The 14,919-nt window shown below is 41.8% G+C and overlaps 1 protein-coding gene across 2 annotated transcripts in view; it reads right to left on the bottom strand.

Moving 5' to 3' along the window:
- WDPCP (WD repeat containing planar cell polarity effector) overlaps positions 1 to 14,919 on the bottom strand; it is a gene marked incomplete at its 3' end in the record, with an annotated part of 645,662 nt that overhangs the window by 456,641 nt on the left and 174,102 nt on the right. For both annotated transcript variants that reach the window (XM_082249143.1, XM_082249144.1), the window contains exon 7: positions 10,142 to 10,256. In XM_082249143.1, coding sequence (XP_082105269.1) covers positions 10,142 to 10,256 — 115 coding nt within the window. The remainder of the gene's footprint in view (positions 1 to 10,141; positions 10,257 to 14,919) is intronic.

The raw sequence follows: 14,919 nt of genomic DNA on the forward strand, positions 1-14,919 counted from the left end.
AGTTTCACTTTTTGAATTGAATTACTAAAAAAAATTAACTTTTTGAGATGCATCCATCTCAAAATCTCACCCGTCGCCTTCCTTGTGTCAAGCCACTCCTGAACCAGAAGCGTCTTACCTGGGCTAAGGAGAAAAAGGACTGGACTGTTGCTCAGTGGTCCAAAGTCCTCTGTGTCATTTGCTGGTGTTGGTCCACTGTGTTTTATCAAGTCCAAATTCAGCGCAGCCCTCTATCAGAAAATTTTAAAACACTTAATGCTTCTCTCTGCTGACCAGCTTTATGGAGATGCTGATTTCATTTTCCAGCAGGAACCTGCCCAAACTGCCAAAAGTACCAATACCTGGTTTAATGATCATGGTATCACTGTGCTTGATTGGCCAGCAAATTCATCTAAACTAAACCCCATAGAGAATCTGTGAGGTATAGTCAAGAGGAAGATGAGAGACACCAGACCCAACAATGCAGACAAGCTGAAGGCCGCTATCACAGCAACCTGGGCTTCCATAACACCTCAGCAGTGCCACAGGCTGATCGTTTCTATGCCACACCGAATTGATGCAGTAAGTATTGCAAAAGAAGCACCAACCAAGTATTGAGTGCATACTATACTGTACATGGACATGCTTTTCAGTAAGCCACCATTTCTGTATTTAAAAAAAAAACTTTTTTTATTGGTTTTATGTAATATTCTAATTTTCTGGGATACTGAATAATGGGTTTTCACTAGCTGTAAGCCATAATCCTCAAACTTCAGATGTGGCTCACAGCAAGGGTTCCGTGCATCCCTGTTCTCCGTTTCAGGGACTTATCAGGCCCGAATATTTGCCTGAATTCGGACCTGAAATGGAGCCAAAGGCACACAAAGGATCCTTGTGCAATCTGCTCCGCATACACCCCGGAGATGTGTGAACTGGCTCCATTGAGAGTCGGTCACAGTCTCCTGTCATGCGAATTGAATGCGGGGAAAACCACATCCAATTTGCATGAGTGTGAACCCAACCTAAAAGAAAGAAATTCTTGAAATATATCACCTAGTGTGTAATAAATCTATATAATATAGGAGTTTCACTTTTTAATATGAATTACTGAAACAAATTAACTTTTTGATGATATTCAAATTTTTGGAGATGAACCGGTTTATGGAACAGTACTTCAGCAAAATTAAAAAGTCATTCAGTTAGGGTTTACATCTTCTTTACTGATGAATTGTAATCTTGAACAACTGACTCATGTTAAGACAGGTCTAAAACATTTGCCAGGAAGTCCAAAAAACAAAAAGCATTCAGACAAACTTTCTGTTTTCAGGTCTGAAATGGAAATACTTACAGTATTTCTAAATTACCATCACTGTCATCTAACCATCCAGTTACTAATACTTACTACTAGTAATTATTAAGCAACTACTCTTTTTCCTACCCAATTGCAGGTTTCAGAAGAGTTAATAAAACTTTAAAGGAAAACAGTAAAGTCAAAAGTCATAGGAAAATAGTGTACGTAGGAGGAAAACCCATTCCGTAAATTGTGCAACAGTTTATACTACATAGGAGAAATGCTTAAAGCAAATTAGCTTGTAAAAGTTTAATGAAAATTGAAATGAAAAATGTAAGGCGACGATAGCAAGAAAACATATTTGGAAACATTCACCATACTACTTTTAAAAATTATGCCACCTATCTGACATACTTTAAGGACATGATGAGGTATTTTAGTCATATGGCTGCTCGCATTGTTTGCGGCACTGACCAGGCTTTTTCATGTTAAGGTTGAGAAAAGTTGGGCAAGGCCACATAGAAAAGATCTCTGGAGCCAGGCAGAAAGTAAATATTTAGTTATGAGGGTTAAAGGATTGAAGGTTTTCTACCCTCATGCATTCTATGCATGAGGGTAAAAAAAACATCTCTGTGCAGCAGCCCCCCTAATACTTACATGAGCTCCCTCTCGATCCAGCAATGTGTACGAGAGCATCAATCACAGCCAGTGAGCCAATGAGAAGAGAGAATGGACATGCAGAGCAGTGCTTTGGGAGTACGCCTGCTTGGGCATCCCCACTGGGTGCAAGCTGCTTTCTCTGGGGACACTCAACAGGAAGGAGGGTCCAGGAGAACCAGTGGAGGACCCGAAAAGAGGAGGATCAGGTAAGTATGACATGTTTTTCCTTTTTTAATTTTTTCTTTTAATTTTGCCTTTAATATCACTTTAACCACTTCCCGCCCGCCCTATAACAGATTGACGACGGGTATGTGGTTGTATTATCCTGACCGGACGTCATATGACGCCGGGGGCGCGCAGAGCGGCGATCGGTGATGCGAGGTGTCAGCCTGACACCCTGCATCTCTGATCTCGGTAAAGACACTACTGACGTAGCTCTTTACCATGTGATCAGCCGTGTCCAATCACGGCGGGTCACATAGTAAACAGGAACAGCCGTTGATCGGCTTTCCTTAGTTCGTGCCTGACAGGCAAGAGTTAAGGAGCGCCGATCGGCGGCTCCCCTGACAGGGAGGGGGTCAGCACTGGTAATCAGATCATTGATTACCAGTGCAGACCCTCAGGGGGGGGTGCCACTAGAACCACCAGGGATGCCCACTATGATCCCAGGGATGCCCACTATGACCCCAGGGATGCCCACCTATGACCCCAGGGATGCCCACTATGGCCACCAGGGATGGCAATCAGGGCTCAGGGAGCCCCCCATTGCCCTCCCCATCAGTGCTGCCCGCCAGTGCCCTCCCTATCAGTGCTGCCCACAAGTGCCCATCATTGCCATCTTTCAGTGTCGCCCACCAGTGCCCATTATTGCCCACCAGTGCCGCCTATCAGTGCCCATCAGTGCCGCCCGTCAGTGCCGATCAGTGCCGCCCATCAGTGCCCACCAGTGCCGCCTATCAGTGCCCATTAGTGCCACCTATCAATGCCCGTCAGTGCCACCTATCAGTGCCCATCAATGCCGCCTATCAGTGCCTAGCAGTGCCGCCTATCAGTGCCCATCAGTGCCGCCTATCAGTGCCACCCCATCAGTGCCACCCCATCAGTGCCACCCCATCAGTGCCACCCCATCAGTGTCTCCTCATCAGTGCCTGTCAGTGCACTCTCATCAGTGCAGGAAAAAACTTTACAAAATTGTATAACAAACAAAAAAACTTTTTTTTTTTTTCAAACTTTTCGGTCTTTTTTTATTTGTTTAGCAAAAAGGAAAAAACCCAGAGGTGATCCAATACCACCAAAAGAAAGCTCTATTTGTGGGGGGAAAATTACATAAATTTGGTGTAGGTACAGTGTTGCATGACTGCGCAATTGTCATTCAAAATGCAACAGCGCTAAAATGGGAAAATTGGCCTGGGCAGGAAGGGAGGAAAGTGCCCTGTATTAAAGTGGTTAAACTAGAGGGGAGGAGGATTTGAATGTGTATGTCCAACCAAATATTTTTTAAATTTTGGATAGTGTGAGGAAAGACTAGAAACACCATTAGCTTTTTAATCCTCTTCAGAGAAATCAAAAATTACTCCTCACTTACTGTTATAATGACAACAGTTTTTACAGACAGGAAGTAAAAATTCTGCAATACAGGGGAAAGGCTAAAACGCCTATCATTTTTAATTGCATACCCCTTCAAGGACAATGTCACCAAAATGAAGTTGTCCTTTATCACTAAAGGCAGTGAAACAGCTCTGTAAATAAACAGTACTGTCTAGGTTGTTTGCCTGTAATAGCCATTAGTGTATCTACTGTTCTCAATAAGGTATGCTGCAAATTTGTTGTTTGTCATTAGCATACCGTGCACAAAGCTTGTTGGTTTGGGTGGCCTACACAGAATCCAATATGACCAGAGGGTAGGAAATGTTGCTGCGGATGTTTACTATTAGCTATTTCTGGAAAGGTGACATAAGCCTCAGCTCTGGGCAGCACAATTTTAGGAGGTCCACAGTCTGCCTCAAATTTCCTACAGTCCTACAAAAGAATTAAAGTATAGAATGGAAAAGATTGTCCTTCCAATTAAACATAACATACAGTTATTTCAAGAAAAGTGTTTGAGGAATAGTAGCCATAGAAAGAGCATCATTAAATAGGTGGCCTAGAAGGACTCGTCACTGAAAGCCAGCCCTATTTGCTCAAACATTTGCAAACTTGCACAAAACCGGTTTCATCCTGTAAACTATACAAAGAGAAGAGCACTTCCAGTTAAAGACTCCTAAATGACAGAAAATATAAAATATTTCAAGATAAATTTACTGCATATATACAGTATCTCACAAAAGTGAGTACACCCCTCACATTTTTGTAAATATTTTTTCATGTGTCAACACTGAAGAAATGACACTTAGCTACAATGTAAACTAGGGAGTGTACAGCTTGTATAACAGTGTAAATTTGCTGTCCCCTCAAAATAACTCAACACGCAGCCATTACTGTCTAAACCGCTGGCAACAAAAGTGAGTACACCCCTAAGTGAAAATGTCCAAATTGGGCCCAATTAGCCATTTTCCCTCCCCGGTGTCATGTGACTCGTTAGTGTTAAAAGGTATCAGGTGTGAATGGAGAGCAGGTGTGTTAAATTTGGCGTTATCACTCTCATGCTCTCATACTGGTCACTGGAAGTTCAACATGGCACCTCATGGTAAAGAACTCCCTGAGGATCTAAAAAAAAGAATTGTTGCTCTACATAAAGATGGCCTAGGCTATAAGAAGATTGCCAAGACCCTGAAATTGAGCTGCAGCACAGTGGCCAAGACCATACAGCGGTTTACCAGGACTGGTTCCACTCAGACCAGGCCTCGCCATGGTAGACCAAAGAAGTTGAGTACACATGCTCAGCCTCAAATACAGAGGTTGTCTTTGGGAAATAGACATACGAGTGCTGCCAGCATTGCTGATGAGGTCGAAGGGGAAGGGGTCAGTCTGTCAGTGCTCAGACCAAACGCCGCACACTGCATCAAATTGGTCGTCCCAAAAGGAAACCTGTTCTAAAGATAATGCACAAGGAATTCTGCAGTTTGCTGAAAACAAGCAGACTAAGGACATGGAAACATGTCCTGTGGTCTGATGAGACCAAGATAAACTTACTTGGTTCAGATGGTGTCAAGCGTGTGTGGCGGCAACCAGGTGAGGAGTACAAAGACAAGTGTGTCTTGCCTACAGTCAAGCATGGTGGTGGGAGTGTCATGGTCTGGGGCTGCATGAGTGCTGCCGGCACTGGGGAGCTACAGTTCATTGAAGGAACCATGAATGCCAACATATACTGTGACATACTGAAGCAGAGCATGATCTCCTCCCTTGCCTAGTATTCCAACATGATAACGACCCCAAACACACCTCCAAGACCACCACTGCCTTGCTTAAGAAGCTGAGGGTAAAGGTGATGGACTGGCCAAGCATGTCTCCAGACCTAAACCCTATTAAGCATATGTGGGGCATCCTCAAACAAAAGGTGGAGGAGTGCAAGGTCTCTAACATCCACCAGCTCCGTGGTGTCATCATGGAGGAGTGGAAGAGGACTCCAGTAGGAACCTGTGAAGCTCTGGTGAACTACATGCCCAAGAGGGTTAGAGCAGGGCTGGAAAATAATGGTGGCCACACAGAATATTGACACTTTGGGCTCAATTTAGACATTTTCACTTAGGGGTGTACTCACTTTTGTTGCCAGCGGTTTGGACATTAATGGCTGTGTGTTGAGTTATTTTGAGGGGACAGCAGATTTACACTGTTATACAAGCTATACACTCACTACTTTACATTGTAGCAAAGTGTAATTTCTTTAGTGTTGTCACAGGAAAAGATATAATAAAATATTTACAAAAGTGTGAGGGGTGTACTCATTTTTGTGAGTTACTGTATATAGAAGTAAACACCCTTCACAACAGTTGGCCAGAACAAGAATACTCTCCAGGAGGTAGGTGTATGTGTGTCAAAGTCAACAATCAAGAGAAGACTTCACCAGAGGGAATACAGAGGGTTCACCACAAGATGTAAACCATTGGTGAGCCTCAAAAACAGGAAGGCCAGATTAGAGTTTGCCAAACAACGTCTAAAAGAGCCTTCACAGTTCTGGAACAACATCCTATGGACAGATGAGACCAAGATAAACTTGTACCAGAGTGATGGGAAGAGAAGAGTATGGAGAAGGAAAGGAACTGCTCATGATCCAAAGCATACCACCTCATCAGTGAAGCATGGTGGTGGTAGTGTCATGGCGTGGGCATGTATGGCTGCCAATGGAACTGGTTCTCTTGTATTTATTGATGATGTGACTGCTGACAAAAGCAGCAGGATGAATTCTGAAGTGTTTCGTGCAATATTATCTGCTCATATTCAGCCAAATGCTTCAGAACTCATTGGACGGCGCTTCACAGTTCAGATGGACAATGACCTGAAGCATACTGCAAAAGCAACCAAAGAGTTTTTAAAGAGAAAGAAGTGGAATGTTATGCAATGGCCAAGTCAATCACCTGACCTGAATCCGATTGAGCATGCATTTCACTTGCTGAAGACAAAACTGAAGGGTAAATGCCCCAAGAACAAGCAGGAACTGAAGACAGTTGCAGTAGGGACCTGGCAGAGCATCATCAGGGATGAAACCCAGCGTCTGGTGATGTCTATGCGTTCCAGACTTCAGGCTATAATTGACTGCAAAGGATTTGCAACCAAGTATTAAAAAGTGAAAGTTTGATTTATGATTGTTAATCTGTCCCATTACTTTTGGTCCCTTAAAAAGTGGGAGGTACATATAAAAACTGTTGTAATTCCTACACCGTTCACATGATTTGGATGTAAATACCCTCAAATGAAAGCTGAAAGTCTGCAGTTAAAGCACATATTGTTTGTTTCATTTCAAATCCATTGTGGTGGTGTATAGAGCCAGAATGATTAGAATTGTGTCGATGTCCCAATATTTATGGACCTGACTGTATGTCAGGAACATTGTAAAGTACATTACATATTATTGGTAATAAAGGTTGTCTGTCAACTTTTAAGTTAAAAAAGTATAAACAGGAACATAACACCAAGTATACATGTTGTGTCCAAATATATTTATAACTGATTTAGACCAACTGACATTAACTGAGATTTTACAATGTATTCATCTCAATTCGGAGCATGCGTGCTCCCTAATCAGTTACACAAGGGGTAACCACATATAAGCGCTATATGAACCCACGGATGGTGATTAATGATGGCAGCAATATTAGTCATGAATGATGCCAATGTAGTAAATAGAACATTGAAAAGTTTTATTCAAAATCAGTTACATGTATGTATAAAACAGCAGTACACCTTGTACAATGACCCCCGCTGGATCTGCAATTGTGAAGCCAAAATCAGGGGTTAAAAACTCACAGCTTGCTGACCATCAAGTGTGTGTGAAGGCATAAAACCAGCCAGGAACAATGTAGCACTGTGGACAGTTGTGCCTTGCTCGGGCTGTGAGTGTATGATAAAGGAATGCCTCAATCCTGGACAGGGAAGGGTGGAAAAGGGGTCACACAATGCCCGGTATAGGAGGCAAGGAGGATCGTCTTCTGTTGCCGCTCTGATCACCCATGATGAGTGCCGACCGGGAAGGGGACTCGGAGGGGTGTAGACTCTGGGGGAAGGAGGACTAAAACAAGGCTTGAACCGCTATAGAGCCACTAGTGGTGAGTGGCATGTGAGGTGACCCAATGCAGGGGAGTCAGGGGAGCGTGAGGAGTGCTTGCTTCTCGTATGGTTGTCCTGACAACTTTTCACTGTTCTATTTACTACATTGGCATCCTTCATGACGATTATTGCTGCCATCAGTATTCACTATCAGTGGGTACATATAGCGCTTATATGTGGTTAACCCTTGTGTGACTTGGTACTTTTGAACATCCCTCCTGGTGTGTTTTGTTCCCACACAGCTGCTACTTGACCCCCAGGTATTATGCCAAGTATCATGGAGAGGGGCGCATACTAACGATGGAATTATTTGTGTTTTTCAGTGCTCCCTAATCAGGCTAAGTCTGAGGCCATATTGGGCAAGGGATATAAAGCTGGTGGGGGCAGGCGGTGGGTGTTAACAATAGCGTATTCGCAAGAAACAGGAAAAGCGGGAATTAGATGCAGCGGGCCTAGATGGACCATCATTTTGAGTAGAAGTTATTCAAAACAGTAGCATATATAAGAGGACGTATAAAATTAATGGTAAAAGAACCAATATGGCACACGTGCAGTCCTGCGGCGTTGATAGATCCAGAGATCCCAGGGGTTCTGAGCAGTGCTCGGGAATTCACAGGGGCCACAATATATTTTTCTAAATTACCTGTGGGGCTGTATTAAAGAGGCCCGCAGGCCGGACTTTTAACATGCCTGCTGTAGATACTTACATTTGAACTATCAAAGCATAATGGGTTGTACATGCGTCCCCGCTATGCGTCCCGCTTTGCATGTCAACACGTTTCAGTGTGTATAATTGTTTCACTTTATTTCAGAGGTGAGCTTGTATGTACATATGCTTTATACTCCTAGAGATGCACCTTGACCCCCCAAAAAATGTATCTCCATATATCTCCTCCTCAGTCTATCATGAATGCTGCTGCCAGACTCATCTACCTTAGCAACAACTCAGTGTCTGCCACCCCTCTCTGTCAATCCCTACACTGGCTTCCAATTTCCCAGCAAATTAAATTCAAAATACTTACAAACCCATTTACAAATCTGCCCTGAGCTACATCACCAAACTTGTCTCCAAATATCACCCAAACCGTCCTCTCTGCTCCTCCCAAGCTCTCCTGCTCTCAAGCTACCTTGTCTCCTACTCCTCCCATGCCTGTCTTCAAGACTTCTCCATAGCCTCTCCTATCCTCTGGAACTCTCTACTTCAATCTGCCTGGCTATATTCTACTCTGGCTGCCTTTAGGCAATTCCTGAAAACTTATAAGACATTTAAAGTGTGAGCCTGTAATGAAAATGCTTGTTTATCACTCTGATAGGAAAAAAATGAGAGGCTTCCTCTTAAGGGCCCTTTTATACCTAATACAGTGGGAAGTAGTAGGCTGTAGTTTAAAGCAGTGCAGTATGCTAAATTTTTATGCACCACAAACATGCATGCAAACGCACTGCAACGCATCACAGTGCACAGAAGCTTAAGGTAAGAAAAAAGAAGGAAGTGAACTCACAGGACAAACGCAGATAGAAAACCGCGTGTCAACTGCATGTAAACATGTGTCAACTGCATGTAAACACGTGTCAACTGCATGTAAACAGCACATCAAATGCATGCATAGTTACAAGGAAATCACACACAGTTTCTGGAATGTATAGTCTTATTTTTTTATGAACATGCACAAAAGATCAACTTGATGTAAATAATTGTAACATTTTATTAACCTTGTTTATATGTATTATTTATTTATAAGTGTACATGTATATGAGGGCAGCCATATTTTATCATTACATATACAGGCCCTCTTTCCTGCATCGCCGTTTAACACATGGGTTGCGCGTTACTGTTTCTTCTCACAACACAAGTCTTTGAGTTGGCTCACTGATTAAAAACAATGCACTACCTATGTGATGATGACTCAGTTCACTGATTTGCCTCAAAATCTGCACTAAGATACAAGTCATACTGTAGGAATTCCCTGCAATAGAAATGTAAGCTTTTATGGGTTACAACCTAAGGATAATCACTTCTAAGGGGATTTAGACACTGTTCTAGTTATATGTAGAATGATCAATTTACCCATTTTTAAATCATTTACTCAAAATTGTTCAAAAATGTTCAATTTACCATTATAAATAATACATACATTAAGGGCGAAAATATGTATGGTTTTCAGGATCAACTAGTTTGATATATGCCTTCCAATATTTATAGAAAAGTTTTTTCCTTTTTTTTTTTTAATTTTTCAGAACACAGAGAGGAGAACCGTGGTCATAGAAATGCAGTTTGATGTTCAAAGCCCAGCCGTGACTAGTCCGCTTCAGACCAGCGAACATAAATCTTTGATGTTAAATAACAGGTGAAAGCTGTAGCCGCTACTGAGGGTTGTAACTGCATCATTACATGCAATTACTTGTTGTGTTGTAATTCCCCAGTGGCAATAATTAGCCTACCTGTTGACACACTATTTCTACGGTGCATCTGTTAATGTAGGCAATTGATTTGCACATAGGTGTAATTACCATCACTGATGGGGTTGGAGATGAGCTTCCCCACCAGGGTCCTGTCAATCACCAACTTCTCCAGCTGTGGCCCTGAAAGGCTTATGGACACAAGCACACCGGAACTGAACAAGAGCTGAAATGAGAAATAAACAAACAGGCACACGATTACACTGCTGTAGGGTTTAGCACAGACAAACAATGCATCAATAGAAACAACTACAATAACACACTCACTAATGGTGTACATGGGTACTTTCTCTGCACTAGGGTCTACTGTGTACAATGTACACTGCATGCAACATCAAGTATAACTGCAGGAAGGTTTCACTGAATACCATAGGGTGAATGGCAGGAATTGTACACTGGGTTAAATACGGTGATTTTAATGAGGACATGTTCCTGTCTGAAATGCACGGTTTCTAAAAGAAACTATGAAATTTGGCTTACTCCTTCAAAAAAGCTGAGCCACCAGTAGGCTTCCTCTAAAAGGGCGGTACACACTGACCGAATATTGGACGGCATTGGCCGGTTCAATAGACACCGGCTGACATTTGACCCGTGTGTACGCCAGCAGGGCCGACTTCTGACAAAGGGGCATACCCAAAATAAGGTCTGCAGATCAGCATTTGATCAGTGCTCTCAGCCAATGACTCAAAGTGCTGACCAATGTGTTCTGGTGGGGGACTGTCCCCCTGTCAGAACACAACAGCTCAGCGGGGGAGATGGCTGTACTATCGTTGCTCCCAAGTGCTTCGTTTTTTTTTTGTTCAGCTCGCTGGGTTGAATGAAAAAAAAAAAAAAAACGAATAGTGTGTACTAGGCCGAAAGGGCCGTACACATGGGCCGAATATCGGCCAGTTCAATATACACTGGCCGACATTTTATGCAATTGGTGATGAACTCGGGTGTATGTAGATCCTATTCTGCACTGACCTGAGGAAGCCTGCCAGAAAGCTGTCACCTGTACTGGGTAAATCATTTCCCACCCTGAAGCCACATGTATAAAAGGGGTGTTTATAGGTGTGACAGCATGGAAGGAAAATATCAAAGCTGCTTATGACTGGCCCAGTACAGGTAAAAGCTGGCCAGTTTACAAGGATCTGAACATACCCAAGCTCATTCCTATTGGTGACATTGGTGATCAAGCCAATTTAAGATTGTGAATATCCTTAATGGGGACGTGGACAGTAATAAAAACCTGACAAGGGATCGAACCCATTGCCACTTTACCCAAATCTTTTAAAAATTGCCTTTAGTTTTGCTTCAAAAATAATGTTTCTACTAAATAAGGTCAAAAGGGTTCCTTCCTCCCCCTGTTTCCAGGTTTACATGAAGAAGGAGTTACCGGCAGGCCATACACATTGCTCAAATTATCATGCAATTTAAAACTATTAATCTCTTTGGCGTTTCTTTTTTCTGGTTAGTGTTCAATCTGCTGCATACTGCAAACAATTTTGTTCTTTAAAAGGGAAGATAGAGGGGAATTAATATAAGAAGTATCGTGCAATTAAAAGATTTTTATTTCTCTTGGAAGTTCAGTTTAAATAATTTAGAAAAAGCACATAATATTAGATAATAAACAAACATATAAATATAAATGTTCCTTGAGCAAGATTTTTTTAATGGCAGAAAATCAACTTAGCCTTATTAAAACAGCCTACTGGCGTACTTGGATGCTGTCCCAAAAAAAATAAAAGGGATAGTAACATACAGAAAATGTACTTTGACAGGTGCACATTCCACTTCATGAAAAGAAGGCAGGGGGTCTAAAAACTGCTTTATATTAAGATGATTTTGCATATGCTTAACAACTCCATGTATTGTAGAGATCCAGTGGCCAAAGTGAGTGAGTACAAATGACTCAGCACAGCAAATGTCAATCCTTGTCTAGGACTCTGTATTATGTACTCTCTCTTCTTAACCAGAGTGCCAACCCACATATACTTTTTCTCACATCCAGAATAATTATACCAACCTTTTACATCTCAATGATAGTTGTATGTTCTTATAACAGCCCCAAAAAGAAAATCTGGGGGGGGGGTTGTTGTTAAAAAGGTAAGGGAAATGTTTGTCAGGTTTTTGTTATTGGCCATTCTATTCACCTCCTGTTAATGCCCAGACATTGCTCTAATAGGTACATAACAATAAAAACTTGGGAAGGGGAATAACTCTTCCTTCTACATGTAAAATCAACCCAAAAAATAAATCTGGTATTAATCTGGTGTTCCATTTTAAAATTAACTCTTCTAAATAATGTAAAAACAGAAATGTATATATCTATTAATGAAAATACCCAGGGTTTTAAATAGTGATCGACCGATTATCGGCAAAGTCCATATATCGAGGGCCGATATGCACTTTGCCCGATATATCGGAATCAGCCTTTTGATTTACGGATATTTCGGGCAAGTGCTTGTACCGGGATGATGCCTGCAGCTAGAGGCATCACCCCGTACCGGTGTTCATAGCCGATGGTCGGCTGTCTTGTAATGACAACCGATGCGGCTGAGAAGCCGCTCGGCTGTCATTCCAAGGAGCGGGAGGGGACGTCCCCCCTCCCGCCGCCCTCTCGCGGCTCGCCCGGGTCTCCTGTCCCACTGGGAGACCTGGGCATCCTACGTTCACCGCCGCCGTCTGACCAGGTCTCCATCTGCATCGCCGCCATCTGCCCGGGTCTCCATTTCTTTGAATTCGGCGCCGCCATGTACCCGGAAGTAATGTCATGACATGACATCACTTCCGGGAACTGGCGGTGCCGAATTAAAAAAACTTACAGCATTCAAAACAGCCAAACTTGGCGTTTTGAATGCTTTTAAGTGCAGAGGAGGGGTTTGGGGTCTTTTAGACCCCCAGATCCATCCACCACAGTACCTGTAGACATTAAAAAAAATAAATACATTTTTTATTTTTATGTCCGAAAATATCGGCCAATATCGGACGATACCGATATCCGATGACCAAAATATCGGTATCGGTGGTAAAAAAAAATGATATCGGTCAATCAATAGTTTTAATACGCATATGTTAGATTTTTGTATTGTGTGTGAAAATTGTAATAATATGGGTATGTTTAGTGACATTTAATTCTAATGGCCTCGAAAAAAAAAGTTGAGAGGGATGGGGCTGTGTAAGTGTATGTAAACCCTAGCAATAAACTTTGATTCTTGTGGGTCTGTTAAATATACAATTGAAAATATTGTATTATTCCTCCACACACAAATACAGTACAATGATGAAGTCACGTGATGTGACGTAACGCGTAGGGCATCCTGGACCGGAAGTGATGTCAGAGACCTTACATGCTGAGTATATGTTTGATATACCAAGGTGTTTAATACTTATTTGATGTAGGAGTTACTCTTCTAATAAATTAATTTTAATTTAAATACTACACTATGGGAGATCACTTTGTTTTACCCTAACATATGAATAAGCACAGTGGAAGGCACCCTAAATGGACCACTACCACAGATTACTTAGATATATCGGGGGGACCAGGACCAGGCCAAGATCGGTGGAGCATTATCCAATTGTAATCAAAAGGCACATTTGATTACTCATTAAAGGTGAAAGTTCTGGGAGCACATAGGGGTCACAAGGGGGTAGAAGCACACCAATTTTCTTCACATCATGCAGAAATCAATTATTTTGAAGAAAGTGGATTGCACATTTTATATCCCTATTTGAGAATGAACTATTGTGCACTTTAATAAACTTTATACACTCTGATATGGACTGTACTATTACTATGGACTGTATATGTAATTAATTTATGATTATTTGATATATATCACAGGTTATTGATATTATTTAATGTATGTATTGATTCATTGAGAGTTTGCCCAGCACCAGTACATTTACATATTACCTATACTGTCTGTTGAGAATACAGTGATTGTCTGCAGCAACTGGATCATTAGAATATAAGTTCACACACACATTGTGTTTATTGTTTTGGACAAACTATTATTTGCACTGAGCTAGCGCAGAGGTGTATTTTTGTTACAGTACAATGAGTCTGCACCCTAAGGCTCCATTCACACGTGGGCGTTTTTGAGAGATTTTCAGCTCAAAAAACGCTAAAAAAAACGTTCCAAAACGCCCAACAAGTAAAACCCCATTCATTTAAATGGCCCCTGTTCACATCTGAGCGTTTTAACGCCTGAAGCAAAACGCCTGTAGCTGAAAAAAGTACATGAGCTTCTTTTTGGGCTGATTACCAGCATTTTTGATAGATGTCAATGCCTGCCTCCAAAAACGCCCGAAGAAAATGCCTGAAAATCGCGGTAAAATTGTGGTAAAAACCACGCGAAAACGCTACGCTCAAGTGTGAATGCAGCCCAAGGCTAAAAAAAGTGTGTTACTTGTAGAACCACCAGGTAACAATAAAGGTGAAACAGTCTGAAAAAAATAAAAATGAATGCAGTTACCACATCCAAGGAGGGGGTAAACTACAATATAATACATTTTCATGGGCTTACATACGCATTTTCTGGTCATAAGTTCAGTACACATGTACAGCCTGAACCTAGGATCGAAGAAGCTCCACAGAACCACAGGGATTGATTTGCAGAGTACATCAGTACTGCTGTTACATTAGAAACATTTCAAGCCAGGTTAAGTTAACTTCAAAACACACATTATTTATCAAGGTAATGTCAGTAAACGAGAGCCTTTGTGTTCACTTTGAACACCCTTATGTGCTAGCAATAAAAAGTTTGTTGTATCCTTTTTTTTTTTATTTAAAGTACAAGTTTTATCCAAAAACAAATTAACTGTTAGGCCCCTTTCACACA

This window comes from Pelophylax lessonae, assembly GCF_965119305.1.
Source record: "Pelophylax lessonae genome assembly, chromosome: 3".
Lineage (NCBI taxonomy): Eukaryota > Metazoa > Chordata > Amphibia > Anura > Ranidae > Pelophylax > Pelophylax lessonae.